We start from the raw sequence: 17,600 nt of genomic DNA, 5'->3' as shown, positions 1-17,600 counted from the left end.
CCTACCTATATAACTTAGATAACTCTTTTTCTTTCTCTGTTAACGGGGAGTGCTTAATTATTGGTGAAAGTATGATGTGTTTGTTCAGCAAAGTTGCGTTATGGTACTTGATTATGTAACAAGAAATCTATATTAGTGCTAGGGTGATTGAATGTAGCAATACACAAAATAAAACATGAAGTTGGGGTGATTTGAAGTGACTTAAAATAATAAAATTCATATAAAACTGAACTAACACCACTTGAGGGCAAAGGAAAATGTCTTACTCATCTTTTCCTCCCCAAAGAGAAAGTGTAACTTAGTGATAAGAGCATGGGGTAATGAATCAGACCATCGAGGGTTTAATCCTGGCTTTATCATTTTCTGTGTCACATGTCTTTCGATGAATTACTGAATCCATCTGTTTTCCCATTTGTAAAACTGAGATAATAGTTTACATTAAAACAGGTGCTTAGAACAGTATCTAGAATATAATAAGTACTCAATACGTATTAGTTTTGTTCACATTATTATTAGCTGGCATTTAAGTGCTTTAAGCTAAAGTTTAATGTAAGGTAATTAATATGCTTTGGAAAGGTGGGGAAATTACTATTCCTGGAACCTGGTTTGATGGCTTGTACTATATGGTAGTGATTTAATTACCAGACTTAATTTGCATAACACTTTAAAAATTTTTATTTATTTATTTATTTTTAAATTTTTATTTTATTTTTTTTATTTTTGGCTGCATTGATTGGGTCTTCATTGCAGTACTCAAGATCTTCGTTATGGTGTGTGGGATCTTTTGTGCGTCGCTGGCTCTTCGCTGCAGTGCATGGGCTTCTCTCCAGTGGTGGCGTGCAGGTTTTCTCTTCTGTAGCTGTGACGCATCGGCTCCAGAGTGCATGGCCTCTGTAGTTTTTGGCACATAGGCTCTCTAGTTGAGGCTCACAAGCTCAGTAGTTGTGGCGCCTGGGCTTAGTTGCCATGCAGCACATGGGATCTTAGTTCCCCAACCAGGGGTCTAACCCGCGTCCCCTGTATAGCAGGATGGTTTCTTTACCAGTGGACCACCAGGGAAGTTTTGCGTAACACTTCTTGAAGTAAGAATTATTATTTCCTATTTTTTGGATAGGAAAATAGACTCTTAAAGGATCTTTCTGTTAAGTAGTAAAGTTGCAAGTTGAGTCTGAATTTGTTTAATTTTAGGGTCTATATTCTTCCCACCACTCTTTGCTTGCTTCTTTTTTGATATTCTGCCATCCTTAATTACTCAGAATAATGACTACTTCCCCAGTTATCCAGCTATGGGCACTTATTGGTGGTTATCATTTGTTTGCAACCTATTGCTTTTATGGTTAGAGAGCAAGCCAATCCGCAAAGACACAAGAATAGCATATTGTTGCTGTTTTACCTCAGAGGATTCTTATAATATTTGAAGACTCTTTTTTCCATCTTAATGTTATTTCACCAGTATATTGCCATTCTTTATGTAAGTGTGGTTAGAATCAGGGATAGCAATTTAAGTTGAAATATATTTTAAGGGGAGAAGGGACTGGGTTAATAATTATATCTGAAGAATTTACACAAGTAAAGAAGTACCATTTATTAGGTATTTAGCAATAATGGCTGCCTTAGGAAAGATTGAAATGGAAAAATCTCAACGTTCTTATGCAGTTAGAGCTAAATGATTCGTTTATTTAGACAAATATTCATTGAGTATTGGCTGTCCATCCAACACTTGTTCATAAGACAGACAAGATTTCGGTTTCAGATGCTTTTATTACCAACAATAAAGAATTAAATAGACGGGGAGTATAGCATAGTAGTTAAGAGTATTGGCTTTGGAGCTGGAATGCTTGGATTTAAACCCCAGCTTAGTCGAACACTAGGTGTGTTACCTTTTGTGTCTCAATTTCTTCATTTTTATATAAAAATAATAACCTTATAGCTTGTTGGGATTAAATAAGTTAATAAACAGTGCCTGTATACAAAAAGCATACTTAGGTATTAGCTGTGATGATAATAACTTATTAAATAAGATGATTTGAATGCTAGAAAAAAAATAAACCAAGTGATATACTAGTGAGTAACAGGATGAATACATGTGTGGTCATGACTGCTTTTGGACAAGGTGGCTGGGGAAGATCTTTTTGAAGAGGTGACATTTGATCTGACCTGAAAGATGAGGAGTCAGCTATGAGCCAACCATGTGAAGAACTGGAGGAAAAGCATTTTGGGCAAACACCAGCCTGAAGTGGAAAGAGCTTGGCATGTTTGAGGAACAGAAAGGAGGCCAGTATTAAAGAGGTGTAGTGAGCAAAGGATCTAGTGGTAGGAGATGAGGTCAGAAGGAAACTCGGGTGAGAACATTGACTTTGCAGGTTATTATAGAATTTGAATTTTATTTAAAGTACAGTAGGAAGCCATTGAAAGATTAAAACGAGGAAGTGGCGTAAAATGATTTATATTTTTAAAAGATCATTTTGGCTGCTTTGTGCAAACGAATTGAGTGAAAGCCAAGGCACCTGTTAAAATGCTGGTGCTGGGGCTGATGAGGGTGGCTTACACAAGGGTGGTGAGAGTAGAAATGGGAAGAAGTGCACAGCTTCAATATACATTTCTGACAGAAGCAACAGAACTTAGGGATTGGACATGGGGACTGGACAACAGCAACTTCAAAAGAAACGTGCAGTGGAAGCTGTTCTGGGTAGGTTGAAAACTGAAAAGTGGATGAAGTGGAGATAGCACTGTGGACAGCTTATTTAAGAACCTTTGCTATGAAGGAAGGCATAGAAATAGAAATGTAGCTTTCAGGAACATATGGACCCAAGAGAGGGCTTTTGAAAATGAGTGATAGTAGAACAGGTCTAGTGTAAGATAGCTGTGGCACTATTGACATTTTTGACCAGGTAATTCTTTGTTGGTGGGGTGGCTGGGGTGTCCTGTGCATTGCAACATGTCTAGCAACATCCTTGGCTTCTACCCGCCACATGGTCATGGCATCCCCCACTTGTGACCACCAAAAATATTTTCAAACATTGCCAGATGCCTCCTTGGGGACAAAATTGCCTGGATTGAGAATCAGTGGTCTAATCGAAAGGGATAAATTGATGATGCAGAAAAAGGCAAAAGAGCAGAATAATTTGGCAAGGAACAAAGTTTTTGGGAATGTAAGAGGGGATGGAATTGGTTTGGGGTAGGAATTAGGACAGTTTGTCTATTTGTATAGGAGAGAAGAGAATATGGGGTAGGTTTGTAGGTTTAGTGGTAGCAGATGAGGAGAGTACTCCTCGGTTGCTGCTATTTAAATCAGTAAAGTATAAAGTGAGGGGGGAGTTCCCTGATGGTCTAGCGGTTAAGATTCGGTGCTTTCACTGCTGTGGCCTGGGTTCAATTCCTGGTTGGGGAACTGATCCCAAAAGCCACAAGGTGTGGCCAAAAAAAAAAAAAAAAGAAAAAAGCGGTAAAGTGAGGGGATTTGCTGGAGAGTTAGTATGGGGAGGTTTGAGGTTAGAGAGATTGTGAAACAGTGTTCTCAGAGATTGGGAAAGTGAATTCAAGGGAAACAATTTAATTTCTGTAGTTTCGTGTGTCTGTTTTAGGTTTGTGCCTTTGAATGTGTAGTACAGTCAGGTAGGTGTGTGCTTTTATCCCCTAGCAATATTAAGCTACTCTCGTGCTGGCACTGAGAAGACCTATGTTTTAGAGTTTGACCAGGGAGTGATTATAACATGATCCGTAGAGTGTAGGCTGGGTAAGGAGGCTGACCACAGATGATGAGAGCAGAGGAGTCAGTGGAGTGGAAGAAATTTTGCAGTAGGGGTAGTGAGTGGTCTAAAATAAGTGAGCTGAGAGGATCAGTGGTTGGTGTTTCCTGACACCACCTCTGACACTAAATGTAATATTTTTTCCACACCAGCAGTCAGTTCTCTGACACCACCTGGGTATCCAACAATTCAATCTTATTATGACACTTAACTCTCCAGAATAAACATCAGACACCATGGGTTTAAGGGCTCAGTCCCACAAGCCTGCCCCCACTTCAGATGCCAGTTGCAAGTCCTGGGGACCACCCATACTTCTGACCCACTGGCTGTAAATCAGGAGTCCCCAAGACCCCCTCCTCGGGTTCGATGATTCACTAGAATGACTCACAGAACTCAGGAAAGCACGTTATTTACTATTGCCTGTTCATCATAAAGGGTACAACTCAGGAACAGTCAAGCAGAAGAGATGCATAGGACAGAGTATGGGGAGTGGGGGTGGTGCTGAGCTCCATGCCCCCTTGGCACATTCATGTGCTTACCAGCCTGGAAGCTCTCCAGTTCTTGTTCAAGGGTTTTATTTTTATAGGGATTGATTCTTATTTTTATAGGCATGATTGATTGTATCATTGGCCGTTGGTTATTGAATTCAATCTCCAGTCCCCACCCCGACCCTGTTCCTCCAGGGACAGATTGCTTACCAAATTTGATCATTACCAAATGTAATCATCTGAGGAGAAACTGTTTTGAAAGCCTGAACCCTGATGTGCAGAGTTTGATTTGACTCAGAGCTACCCTTATTGTGGCTTATATTTCTCTGATGCAGAGCATTTTCACATCACTATCCCATTTTATCCTCACAGCATCCCCATGAGCAGGGGCTGGTATGATACTCTTTCCTACAGATGAGACTAAAGACCAGATTAGATTAAGTGACTATAGTCATCTGTCTAGTTTATGTTTGACAACAGCCCTACTTTTTTCACTCCTTGTCTAGCATTCTTCCCTTTATACCATATTGCTTTATGATGGTCTGTTGTGCCTTCTTAGGAAGGTAGACAAAAGAATCTCAAAGGTTTCAACTAACTGCTAATCGTCCGGAAATTTTTACGGGTGGCTGAAGTTTAACATAAGGCAGGTGGTACTGCAGCGTCCTCATCTTGAGGGACTGCAGTGTCCAGATCAGCCTTGGGAGTAAGGGGAGGTTATGGTTTCCGTCTTTTATAAGGAAGGGGATCTAATAGGGGTACTGCTGCCTCTGTTCTAGAGCTCCTGGTGAGGATAAGCACAATCCTAGCCAACTCAGTTTTCATAATGAAGGAAAGGAACTGGGACGAACTGCACACAGCGAGAATCCTTTTAAAAGTCTGCCTTGGGGGAAGATGAATCAATTTGACCAAATTTTTTCTAGAAGCGGGCGAGTGTAAAAGGTATTTTAATAACTAAATTCTGAATCTCCTTAGAAGTAAGGTTCAGGATTACCTACTTAGGTGCAGTGTTAAACCTAAGAGTTGTGAATGGGAGGAGGAAAGAAATTGAATGAAAGTAAAATTAAGCCTGTTGAGGGAACTTTGAAGATCTTTCTCCATGTGTAACATGGCACCTATTTCCTTCATAATCTCTAACACAAGCCAGTATAGAGCCTGGTGCTGTGAGAAAGCTGTGAATGATGGAGACCACATATGGAATCAGTGATTCTAAAGATGAGATCATTGCATTTGAGAGTTATTCATGCTATTTCAGGGTAAAAAAATTGACTTGCCTGATTTGTCCAAAATATTTGTTGTCATATCTGTTGACTCTGTAGCAGGGGAATACTTTATGATTAGATGAATGTAGAACCCAAATGAGATCTGTTTTAGGCAGAAAGGGTGTTTTGGAGCTAACCAAGAGGTGACAAAAGGTAGTATTTTTAGGGAAAGGTTTAGGGGGCATGGGTGAGGCAGTGGCCCCTTCAGAGGGTCTTTGGTAGAGGATCTTTAGGAACTTGTACTTCAGGATCACCGTGCTGATCTCCTTGAGCAGTCAGCGGTACACTCTCATGTATGTGATATTTCTGTGTCTCCTCCAGGAACAGGACCAGACGGCAGAATCATCAAGAAGGACATCGACTCCTTTGTGCCTACTAAAGCTGCTCCTGTGAGTTATATTTCGCTTTTTAAATTTTGGTTGCAGTTTGTCCCTGCAGAGTGCATTGTCCAGCCTGTTAGACCCTTGTATACATTATTTGTGAGTGAAATAGCTTAATCAGAACTGTGTTTTCTTTTGTCTAATTTCACTGGCTAGCAATATATAGATATGAATGTGCTGTTATTCATATACAAAAGCAAAGATGACATACTATGAAGGTGAGTCAAAAATTATCTGCACTCTGGCTGTAGAATTCATAGAAGTTTTAATATAACTGGAGTGTGGATAATTTTTGACTCATTCTTGTACATTGAAATCCATTCCAAGTTGTTTTTCTTTTTTTTCTTTCTTTTTTTTTTTTGTAAGTAGTGGTACTAAATTTTTCCTAACATATCTCACTCAGGCCCTATTTTTAAAAGCATGCTTGCAAGTTGGTTAACTAGGGTTTGAGTTTTATGTGGTTCATTAGTCCATAGAAGGATTAAATCCACATAGCCAACTCTGATCAGTAAAGGTGCTAAGATAATCAACTATAAGTAAGGAAAATGATTTAGTTATTTAGATATTTGCTTTAAAATGAAAGATTTGTCATTGTTTTTTCTTAACGCTATTCAGGAAAATACATCACCTTCTTTGTATTTCTCTCTTAATCTTTTCAATTTAAGAATGCTTTGATTGCTTTTCTTGAAGAAAATATTGCAAAAACAAAATAATTTGATATAAACTAGTCATAGACAAATGACACTTAAAGCTTGATTACCCAATTCTGAGTATGAAAATTAAAAACAAAACTCTTAAACAAGCACAGTCCAAATCTGAGTCCCTTTTGCTCCCTTGGGATAGAAATAGCTATTTTTCTATAAGCCCTTTAAGTTTTGCTTTGCCTTCTGTGAAACAGTCACTAACAGTTGTTCACAGTTGCTTATGCTGAGACTAAGAACTTTTTATCTCCCTCTAGACTCCAGTAGCTGCTGTGCCTCCCCCAAGTCCAGGAGTGGCACCAGTTCCTACAGGTGTCTTCACAGATATCCCAGTCAGCAACATCCGCCGAGTAAGAGTATTACCATAGCTCTAGACCCAAAGCTGTTGGGGCATCTTTACTCTGATTGTTCAGTTGCATCCATAGTTTAAAACACTAAGAAGAGACTTTTTAAAAATTGGGAATCTTAGATGATTCGTTTAATAGATGTTTGGTTTGGCCAGTTGAATTCTTGGGATCCACAAACACTGTGTTCTGGTTAAGTACTGTTGGAAGGGGCTAAGTTGTGGTGCAGCCCTCCCTCTTCCAGTTCTAGTACTGCTTGAAGCAAGCATTACCAGGGGGCAGGGTGAAGGGGCAAACAGAACCCTGAATCAGTTGAGGTCTCATCTCAACTCAAGGTAATTGATTTTTGAATCTCTTTGATTTCAGGTTATTGCACAGCGGTTAATGCAATCTAAGCAAACCATACCTCATTATTACCTTTCTATTGATGTAAATATGGGAGAAGTTTTGTTGGTACGGAAAGAACTTAATAAGGTAAAAGATCTGGAAACTCCACCTCTGTAAATTGTAAAAATCTTGTTTTACCTCACTGAATATTTATATTTTTGCCCATATATTGTATTTTGTTACAAATGCCAGTTGATGATGGAAAATGGATGTCATCTCAATTTTAACTTACAGAGAATATCCTGGAGAATTTTCATTTCTAACCCTTGATTAAAGCTTATCATTAAAGTCGGCTTTGCCATGGACCCACTTTAGCCTAACATAGTCACTGTGGTTCTATGAGACCCATTGAGTCTGTTCTGGTAGGTGAGAAACAGTATGTTTGCTTTGTGTTTATAGTTAAGTACCAAGCACCTACTTAGTATTTAGTTACTTAGTAACTTATGGGATGCAGCTAAAGCAGTGCTTAGCAGGAAACTTACAGGTGTAACGTCTACATTAAAAAAGATGAAAAAAACCAACTTTTGGGTTCTTTTCATCCTTTCCACCTCAGGACATTTGTATATCTACCCCCTCCAACCTTCTCAAGATTATATAGTCTCAGTCTTTAAGAAGATAATTTAAGAAACTACAGTGGTTTCTTGTCTTTGCAGATGTTAGACGGGAGAAGCAAGATTTCTGTCAATGACTTCATTATAAAAGCTTCAGCTTTGGCATGTTTAAAAGTTCCTGAAGCAAATTCTTCTTGGCTGGACACAGTTATAAGACAGTAAGTATAACACTTCTGGGGAAGGTGTGTGTGTGTGTGTGTATATCCATCAGCAGTTTTTTATTTTTATTTTTTTTAATAAATTTATTTATTTATTGGCTGCATTGGCTTTCATTGCTGTGCACAGGCTTTCTCTAGTTGTGGATAGCAGAGGGCTACTCTTCGTTGTGGTGCGCAGGCTTCTCATTGTGGTGGCTTTCTTGCAGAGCACTGTCTCTAGGTGCGTGGGCTTCGGTAGTTGTGGCACACAGGCTCAGTAGTTGTGGCTCTCGGGCTCTAGAGTGCAGGCTCAGTGGTTGTGGCTCACAGGCTCCATGGCATGTGGGATCTTCCTGGACCAGGGCTCAAACCCATGTCCCCTGCATTGGCAGGCAGATTCTTAAACACTGCACTACCAGGGAAGCCCCTATCAGCAGTTTTGTGTGTGTGTGTTATCTAATGTATAACTAGGAGTATGGGAGTATGGAGAAATAGAATACGGAGGGGGAGATGACTTCCACAGGCAAAACAATTTGAAAACAACATAACACTGTTTCTGAGATAATGCTAAGTTTCGTTAGTAAAGACTACAGGTTCTTTGTATGAGTTCAGGAAAGGGAGGTAAGTGTACAGATACGTATAATTAAGTTGATAATGACTCTCACAAAGCAGGATTGAAGTGGCTTTATTTACCAGTTAGTTCTGCTAAACCTTAGTGGGGTCAAAATTGAAAACAAAACCACAAAACAGTATTTGCTAATGTTATGGTAGCATGCGACAGACATGGTGCTCTTAGTGTCTTTCACATGTTGTCTCACTTAATCCTTATGACCACCCTGTGAGTTAGGTGCTTTTACTCCCATTTTCTAGATGGAGAAACTGAGGCTCAGTAAGTTATTTCCTGAGTTAATATGTTAGTAGCAGAACTGTGATTGGAACCAGGATTCTGACTCAGACTAGTATGTAGGTTTTTCTGCTATGTACATGCTTTTATATTATTAATTTAATTTTTATTACAGTAATAGTATATACATTAGAATATTAATTCATGGCTTACGTGACCTGCTCAACCTTTAATCTGAGGTCCACTCCCAAGAGGCAGACAGCCTTAAAACTATTATTTCTTTTGGTATTTACTTTCATATTTCTAAATACATTTCTCTGTTGCCTTTCATAAATTTTTCATTTCATTTACTTTATCAACTGACTTCCTATTAAAGAAGGTTAAGATTTAGCTTTGTTGTACCCTCTCTACAAACACACACATACAACCCATCATCCTACCACGTTGATTGTAGCACAAATTTTGGACAAAATCAGTATTTGATGTTAATATTTTTATGGCCATGAAAAATTGTTTATGATTAAGAAAGTAGTATACCATGCATACCAACCTGATTTTAATGATTGCCTAAGACGGGGCTAATTTTTAAATTGCTCATCATGAATTCTTTCTGAAACTCCCCAAAGGAATTGTAAACGTGTTTCACAAGACACTAAACGTGTTTCACAAGACTGAAAAATGGTTTACTGATTCTTTTTCCCTTGGTCACCCCATTCTTAGAGAACACCTGAGGGTCTTACTATTTTTTAGAGACTATATTAGTTTTCTAGGGCTGCCATGACAAATTACCACAAAGTTTGTGGCTTAACAGAAATTTATTCTCTCCTAGTTCTGAAGGTCAAAAGTGTGAGATCAAGGTGTGGGCAGGACTGTGCTCCCTCCACAGGCTCTCAGGGGGCCTCTTGCTTGCTTTCTGCAGTTCTGGTGGCTCCAGGCATTCCTTGGCTTGTGGTTGCACAGCTCCAACTTCACACGGCCTTCATGTGTCCATGTTGTCTCTTCTGTCTCTTACAAGGACACTTGGCATTGGATTTAGGGCCCATCCAGATAATTGAGGGCCATCTCACCTCATGAGCCTAATTACATGTGCGAAGATCTTTTTACTAAATAAGGTCACATTAATAGATTCTGGGATTAAGACATAGACATATCTTTTAGAGCATGGTTATGAACATTTGAGGACAATTCTTTGTGTTGACATGGTTTCATTTCTCTTGGGTAGACTCCTTGGAGTGCAGTTGCTGGGTCGTAGTGTAAATTTATGTTTAATCTTTTAAGAATATCTGAAGGAAACACTACTTAGATGAAAGGATGGAGGTTGCAGGGCAAGTTCTATGAACTATTTATTAATCCTTACCAAATGCCCTTCATTCATTTGTTCATACAGCTGTTCCACAAATAATTTATTGAACATGTACTGTTTGCTGGATTTAGTGATGAACAAGATAGGAAACACCATCCCAGCTCTCTTAGGAGGAAGGTTGTAAATAATATAGTAATAATAATAATAATATTGTAATAACAGGATAATTTAAGAAAGCAGTGTTTGCTGTGTGATACCTTTGCCAGAACCCAGCTGTGGTAGCTGCTAAATGTCACACACTATATTATTAGAGCAGGTCCCTGTGCTTGCAAGTGACAAAAGCCTGCTGCCTCTGGCCAGCTTGGGCACATTTGAGGGGTTTGGTACTCATAATCTCCAAAGAGCTGGAGTTCTTCCCCCATGTGAAGTTTTAACTTTTTCTTTTTTTTAATTGAAGTATAGTTGATTTACAATATTATATTAGTTCTAGATGTATGGCATAGTGATTCAGTATTTTTGCAGATTATACTCCATTATAAGTTATTACAAGATAATGGCTGTAATTCCTTGATTTGTACAATGTATCTTTGTTGCTTATCTGTTTTATACATGGCAGTTTGTATCTGTTAGTCCCATGCCCCTAATTAGTCATTCCCCCCTTCCCACTATCCTTTGGTAAGCACTAGTTTGTTTTCTGTATCTGTGAGTTTGTTTCTGTTTTCCGTGTACATCCATTTATATTGTTTTTTACCTTCCACATATAAGATATACAGTATTTGTCTTTCTCTGATTTATTTCACTAAGCATAATATTCTCTAGGTCAGTGGTCCCAAACCTTTTTGGCACCAGGGACCAGTTTCGTGGAAGACAATTTTTCCATGGTGGGGGTGGGTGGGGAGATGGTTCAGGCAGTAAAGTGAGCGATGGGGAGCAGCAGATAAAGCTTTGCTCCCTGGCCCACTGCTCACCTCCTGTTGTGCAGCCCAGTTCCTAACAGGCCGATACTGGTCTGTGGCCCAGGGGTTGGGGACCCCTGCTCTAGGTCTATCTATCCACGTGGCTGCAGATGGCAGAATTTCATCTTTTTTTATGGCTGAGTAATATTCATGTGTGTGTGTGTTATATCCATTGTCTCTTGATGAGCACTTGGGTTGCTTTCATGTCTCTTTTTTTTTTTGGCTACACATGTGGCATGCGGGGTCTTCCTCGATGCAGGATCCAACCCATGCCCCCCTGCAGTGGAAACACAAAGTCTTACCCACTGGACTGCCAAGGAAGTCCCTGCTTCCATGTCTTCAATTAGTATGTTCATTTACCCAGGAGCGGAATTGCTGGATCATATAGAAAGCATACTCTTTCTCCATAGTGGTTGCATCAATATGTTGATACATTCTCACTAATAGTAGACAAGGGTTCCCTATTCTCCACATCCTCACCAGCATTTGTTAACTTTTTCTTAATTGCAGAACACTTTAGCAGGGGCCCTTACACAGACGACCCCTAAGGACACCCTGATACGATTCAGGAGTTTGGGAACTTGCTTGGCGGGGGAATCATTCTTTTCTACTAACCTCTAACTGAAATTTAGCATTTTCTCCCATTATAAATATAGAGAACAAATCAAAGAGGTATTAATAGTACTTGTGCTGATGACCAAATAAAAATCGTTATTTTCATATCACATTGTACTTATTGCAGGTATCTTAAAATATATTTTTTTCTTATCACTACTTCAGAAGTATAGCCATAATTAAACCTGCTGCAAGATTATTGAGTTAATACAGAAGCGCATATATCACACTTTTGTTTTTTGAATAGTTTGGTAACTGAATTTCAATATAGTTTGTTTTGGGGGGAGTTTTTTTTGTAATTTGAGTATTTTGTTTTCTGTGTTTAAAAAATATATTCTGAGAAGGGACCCAAATGCAAAGGTGCCCCATGGCATAGAAAAGATTAGGAATCCTACTTTTATGTTTTGAGACAGCACCGCCACCCTTCCACGCAGGCGCTTCTGTCCCTCCCACCATGCAGTCCTTTCCCTTTACTCTTCATCTGCTCAGGCTCTGCCTGCGGACTCAGCTCCAGCCAGTCTACTCATCTCAGAAGCTAAGGAGCTCTTCTTAGTTCTCACTGGGTGCTGAACCGTTTTCCCCCACCTGTGCCCAGTGGTGTTAGTCAACGCATATGAGGGGTAGTTAGCGAGTACGTGTGAAACCAACCTACTGACACATTGCTCATTTATTTTTAAAAAGTGCGGGTCCAAGAGAGGCCATAGTAAAATTTAAAAATCAGGAAGAATCTCTCTGGCTGAAAAGCAGCGCAGACTGAAGTAAATACCAATATTCTTGCTTAACCTGACACAACTCTTAATTAAACAGTGTTGATGATTACTGAGATTTACTTTTCTTTTTTCTTTTTGAATAGAAATCATGTTGTTGATGTTAGTGTTGCAGTCAGTACTCCTGCAGGACTCATCACACCTATTGTTTTTAATGCCCATATAAAAGGACTGGAGACCATTGCTAATGATGTTGTTTCTTTAGCAACCAAAGCACGAGAGGGTAAACTACAACCACATGAGTTCCAGGTAAGGTATTCTTTATTTATATGTGTAACTGTGAAGTGACCATGACAATCAAGCTAATTAACATGTCCATCACCTCATATACTTAACCATTTTCCTTTTTTTTATGGTAATTGAGTCCTTTTTTAAAAATTTATTTTATTGAAGTATAGTCGATTTACAATGTTATGTTAATTTCTGTTGCACAGCAGAGTGACTTAGTTATACATATATATACATTCTTTTTCACATTCCTTTTCATTATGGTTAATCACAGGATATTGAATATAGGTCCCTGTGCTCTACAGTAGGGACCTTGTTGTATCCATTCTGTATATAATAGTTTGCATCTACTAATCCCAAACACCCAATCCATCCCTCTCCCTGCCCTTGGCAACCACAAGTCTGTTCTCTATGTCTGTGAATCTGTTTCTGTTTGTAGATAAGTTCATTTGTGTCATATTTTGGATTCCACATCTAAGTGATATCATGTGGTATTTGTCTTTCTCTCTTACTTCACTTAGTATGATGATCTCTAGGTCCATCCATGTTGCTGAGAGTCCTTTCTTAAAGTAAAATATTATCATAAGGTCTTTTCAGAAAACATTTGTCATTTTTTCTAATTTATGTTGACAAGCAGTTACCATGATCTGTTCTTAATCTTTTTTCCTTTAGGGTGGCACTTTTACAATCTCAAATTTAGGAATGTTTGGAATCAAAAACTTCTCTGCTATTATTAACCCACCTCAAGCATGTATTTTGGCAATTGGTGCTTCAGAGGATAGACTGGTTCCAGCAGATAATGAAAAAGGGTAAGTGCCAAAATGGAGAGGGAATGTAAACTCACTTTCATTACAATATACCTGTTTTTGAGTCTCAGTTTTTTATAATTATTGACATGACATATTGGAGCTTCAGGCAGAGTCGGATGTAAGCATAGAATGAGGTTTCTCAGGGCAGCAGCTCTTCTTATTTTACTATTTGAGATGTGAAGTCTTATTTACTCTGGGTCAGGGGTCAGCATACTTTTTCTTAAAGAGCCAGTTAGTAAATTATTTTACCTTTCTGGGTCATATGGTCGCTATTGCAAATACTCTGCCAGCGTGTAAAAGCAGGCATAGGCAATACATAAATATTCCAGTAAACCTGTGCTCGGTGGGATTTGGCCTGTGGGCTGTTGTTTGCTGACCTATATCCTCCAGAGGGCTGTTTGGTCTGTTTCTTCAAACTATTGATTTGAGCTAGAGGTGTACAGCCCATAAAGAGTAGGTGAAAAATGGTGTTACCTGGTTGGGATTATAAGTTAGGAGTTGGCATTTGGGCTGGTTACTAGCTAAAATCTAGTGATTGCTTTCAGAGTTCCTAATAATGTTTTTATGTTTTTCTAGATTTGATGTGGCTAGCATGATGTCTGTTACACTCAGCTGTGATCATCGGGTTGTGGATGGAGCAGTTGGAGCCCAGTGGCTTGCTGAGTTCAGAAAGTACCTTGAAAAACCTATCACCATGTTGTTATAATTAACCCAAGAATTTCTAGATTCTTCCAGGTCACACTGGTTCATTCTTACTAAGATATAAATATGTTATTAAGCGGTGGTTCTCTTTTTATTTTAAAGTTAACCAGTTATTTTTGAGTCTATCCAGATAAGTTATTTGTCATGGGCATTCCTGAATTTTTTTAAATGCCAATTACATCCAAATATTGTGCACATTTAATAAACACCAAATTTTAAGCTGTGTACTCCTCCTAGTCAAGGGGCATGTGGCCTAGCCCTTTGGTGATAAGGACTTGCAATAGGAAATGTAAAGGTAAAAATGTGGTTCCCTATTGAGACAGGCACATTAAAGTAACCTTGATGACACCTTGAGATTTTTAAAATTTAATTACCTCAAATGTTTTGCTTAGATTTGAGAAAAAGAAGTCGGGAAAATTAGTTCTCTTAGAGAGGGGGTTTAAATTGAAGCTTGATTTTGGAATTTAAACATAATTTAAAATTTTCTGTTACATAATCTCGGTATATCATGGATGGGAAGCATAGAGAACTTCAAGGAAAATAAGTGAAACAGCATTTTCTTAGAACTGTTCAACCAGCTGTTCTTTGTTTATTTTTCTGTGAGTTCAGAAATGGTTTTTTTCCCCTTTTGAAATGAAGATATAAATATGAACCAGCTACTTGGTATAAATGAGAATTTGTGTAGGTATCTATTTAAACAATTTAAATATGTCATTCTGAGAGCAGAATTCCATAATTACCTCCAAATAAAAGAATATGCTTATAGAATTTAACAGAGTGAAGTTGTGAAAGTAGAATTTTTCCTCCAAAATTAACTGGTGGTTACTTGCAAATGAACTTAATTACCAGGATTTATTAATCAAATAACTTTGAAAAACTATATCTAGTAATTATGGAATAAGTGTATATATGTAAAATATGACTCCTAGTGAGATATGTGCCAAAGTCCATTTATCACCAGGTTCTGTCTGAAAAGAAGAGGTTAGAGATACATTGGTGAACAGTTTGGAGTGATAAAAGATGATGAGCAAAACGAAGTGGTCATTTCTACTTTGATAATGTGAAAAATGTTAAATGTGTACCAGAAAAGTGTTTTGTGTTTTTTCACCCCAGTGTTGTCTCATGTAAAATAAGAAAGCCCTAAAGTCCTGTTGGAGAGAAAAAATTTATTTAGGTTGTTTGCTACCTTATCGGCCTAAATATTGTTTTCCATTTTGTTACAATTTGCCTTTCTTTGGCGGGTGGGGGGTGGTGATATTCAGGATAATAACAATGAATTAGAAACATCTAGACTTTCTATTGAATTGATGTGTTTTAATAAATATTTGGAATTGTTTATGACTATTTAAAACAAATCTTACCCTCCTTGTAATATGTAATATGTGGAGCTATACCCTAAAATTTAGGTCTTTCAGTGTTGAATCTGTTTCTAAATGTTCATTATTACATGGTGCATAAGTGACACTCCATATGTTCCAGAAATATTTTCCTTGCTCTATTATTATAAAAACAATTCAATACATTAATCTGATTTTTCAGTAATTAGTAATTTTAGCTTGAACTGAAGATAAGGCAGAAGGAACAAATTTATGACAAGGGACCATCACCAGTATGAGCCACATCTGGTTCAAACACATGAAACTTCAAAGATAATTCATTCTTTGCTAATGTTTATGGCTCTATTGTTCCCTTGAGAGAAAAATAAAAAGTTTCATTCTAATAAAAATTGTTCTGAGCTAAAAATTAATCTGAGCAATAATCTAAATCTGGATTCAGTCTATTTCTCTTACCAGAACTAAAAGAACAAAAGTTAGAAATAGTGTTTTGGTTCAAATTAGATTGTTGTTCTGAGCTAAAAATTAATCTGAGCAATAATCTAAATCTGGATTCAGTCTATTTCTCTTACCAGAACTAAAAGAACAAAAGTTAGAAATAGTGTTTTGGTTCAAATTAGATTGTTTAAAAATTAAACTATATGTTTTCAGTGTGTCTGGTCTAATATTTTTGATCTGTGTGGGTAATTATTTTTCACATTGTTTAAGACCAGGAACAGCTATGTACATGGTAAGTTCTTAATACAAATACATTTTGAGTTTATAGAATTAGTAAACTAAGGACTAAGTTTAGGAGCATATAATCTAATGCTTTAGGCTCAAGGAGCCCTTTTGTTGGGGGGTGGCACATAGCAAGGTGGAAGTGTGGTCTGGCTCTGTTAGATACTGTACTCCATTCCTGAGGTTTGTGAGTGAAGTTAAAGTATCCCCAGGCATGGTCTACAAGAGGAGTTGACCAGCGCGAGAGATGATAGGAATGTGTTGTAAGGAATACTCATCAGTAATGCATGAACTCTGGAATACATGGGAGAATAATCACTACTGATTACTGATCTCTAAAACCAAGTTTGTAGAAAAATCTGGTATCTAAATCAAGGATAATTCATGTCTATCTCAAAGTTTTCAGTTTTGAAGAAGAAAAATCTTGGTAAGATTCAAATTTAAACTACTCCACAGTTCATTGTTAGTTAATGCTCATCCTGGACAAAGTTTTGCTTTTCATGCGGAGGGGGAGGTGGAGATGTAAGTGAAAGTATTTTGGAAAATTACTAGGAATGTAAATTTAACATTTTAACATTAAGCATGTTAGATCTTGTACTCATTTTATTAATAAGTACACAATTACATAGCTGCTGACATAAGTAACACCTAAGTGCAAGAGTGCAAGAGGAGAGTCAGCCAGTTCTGTGTAGTTAGGTATGGGAGTTTATAGGAAATTTTGACAGTGACTTTGTAGAAGAAAAGATAAGGTCAAAGCATTCCAAGTTTTTTTGAGGGATGAGGAGAATATAATAGGTTGGTCAATTTTACGACATCATATAGTTCTAGAAAACTTTCAGACAATAAATTATCCTATAGCTAGAAAAATTCGAGTCCAGGCCAGGTTTAAGAAAATTATATTTGTTTTTAATTGTCACATTTCAATTATTTCTATTACACATACATTAGTTTCTAAAGTTAAAAAGATTTAAAATTAGTGAGAACTTTAAAGACCTTATGTTGAATTAGAAACTAATAATCACAAGGAAGATGTTTTGTATCTAGAAAAGACAATTAAGGGATGTTTAAAGTTTGGGGTGAACCTTGCTTACTTTGGATATAAATTGGAAAGTTGATACTTTTGTATTGAACAATGAACTGACAGATGAATGGGAGTTTAAAAAGTACATCTCTAATGTATTTAAAAAATTTTTTTAGGTACTTGTCCCAAAGTCAGCTCCTTTTTCTTAAATTTGAGTTGGATGTATTTTGTCTTGTGTGTAATAA

At 37.7% G+C, this 17,600-nt stretch overlaps 1 protein-coding gene across 1 annotated transcript in view; it reads left to right on the top strand.

The window, feature by feature from the left end:
• Positions 1 to 16,270, top strand: part of DLAT (dihydrolipoamide S-acetyltransferase) — a 30,336-nt gene extending 14,066 nt beyond the window's left edge. The window contains exons 8-14 of the mRNA XM_057748157.1: positions 5,818 to 5,885; positions 6,835 to 6,927; positions 7,288 to 7,395; positions 7,962 to 8,077; positions 12,628 to 12,790; positions 13,442 to 13,578; positions 14,155 to 16,270. Of these exons, the coding sequence (XP_057604140.1) occupies positions 5,818 to 5,885; positions 6,835 to 6,927; positions 7,288 to 7,395; positions 7,962 to 8,077; positions 12,628 to 12,790; positions 13,442 to 13,578; positions 14,155 to 14,284 (815 nt within the window). The 3' untranslated portion in view covers positions 14,285 to 16,270. The remainder of the gene's footprint in view (positions 1 to 5,817; positions 5,886 to 6,834; positions 6,928 to 7,287; positions 7,396 to 7,961; positions 8,078 to 12,627; positions 12,791 to 13,441; positions 13,579 to 14,154) is intronic.
• The last annotated feature ends 1,330 nt before the right edge of the window (positions 16,271 to 17,600 follow it).

Source organism: Hippopotamus amphibius, chromosome 9, assembly GCF_030028045.1.
Source record: "Hippopotamus amphibius kiboko isolate mHipAmp2 chromosome 9, mHipAmp2.hap2, whole genome shotgun sequence".
NCBI lineage: Eukaryota > Metazoa > Chordata > Mammalia > Artiodactyla > Hippopotamidae > Hippopotamus > Hippopotamus amphibius.
Note: the sequence above shows the minus strand (reverse complement) of the source record. Positions and strands in the feature narration are given on the sequence as shown.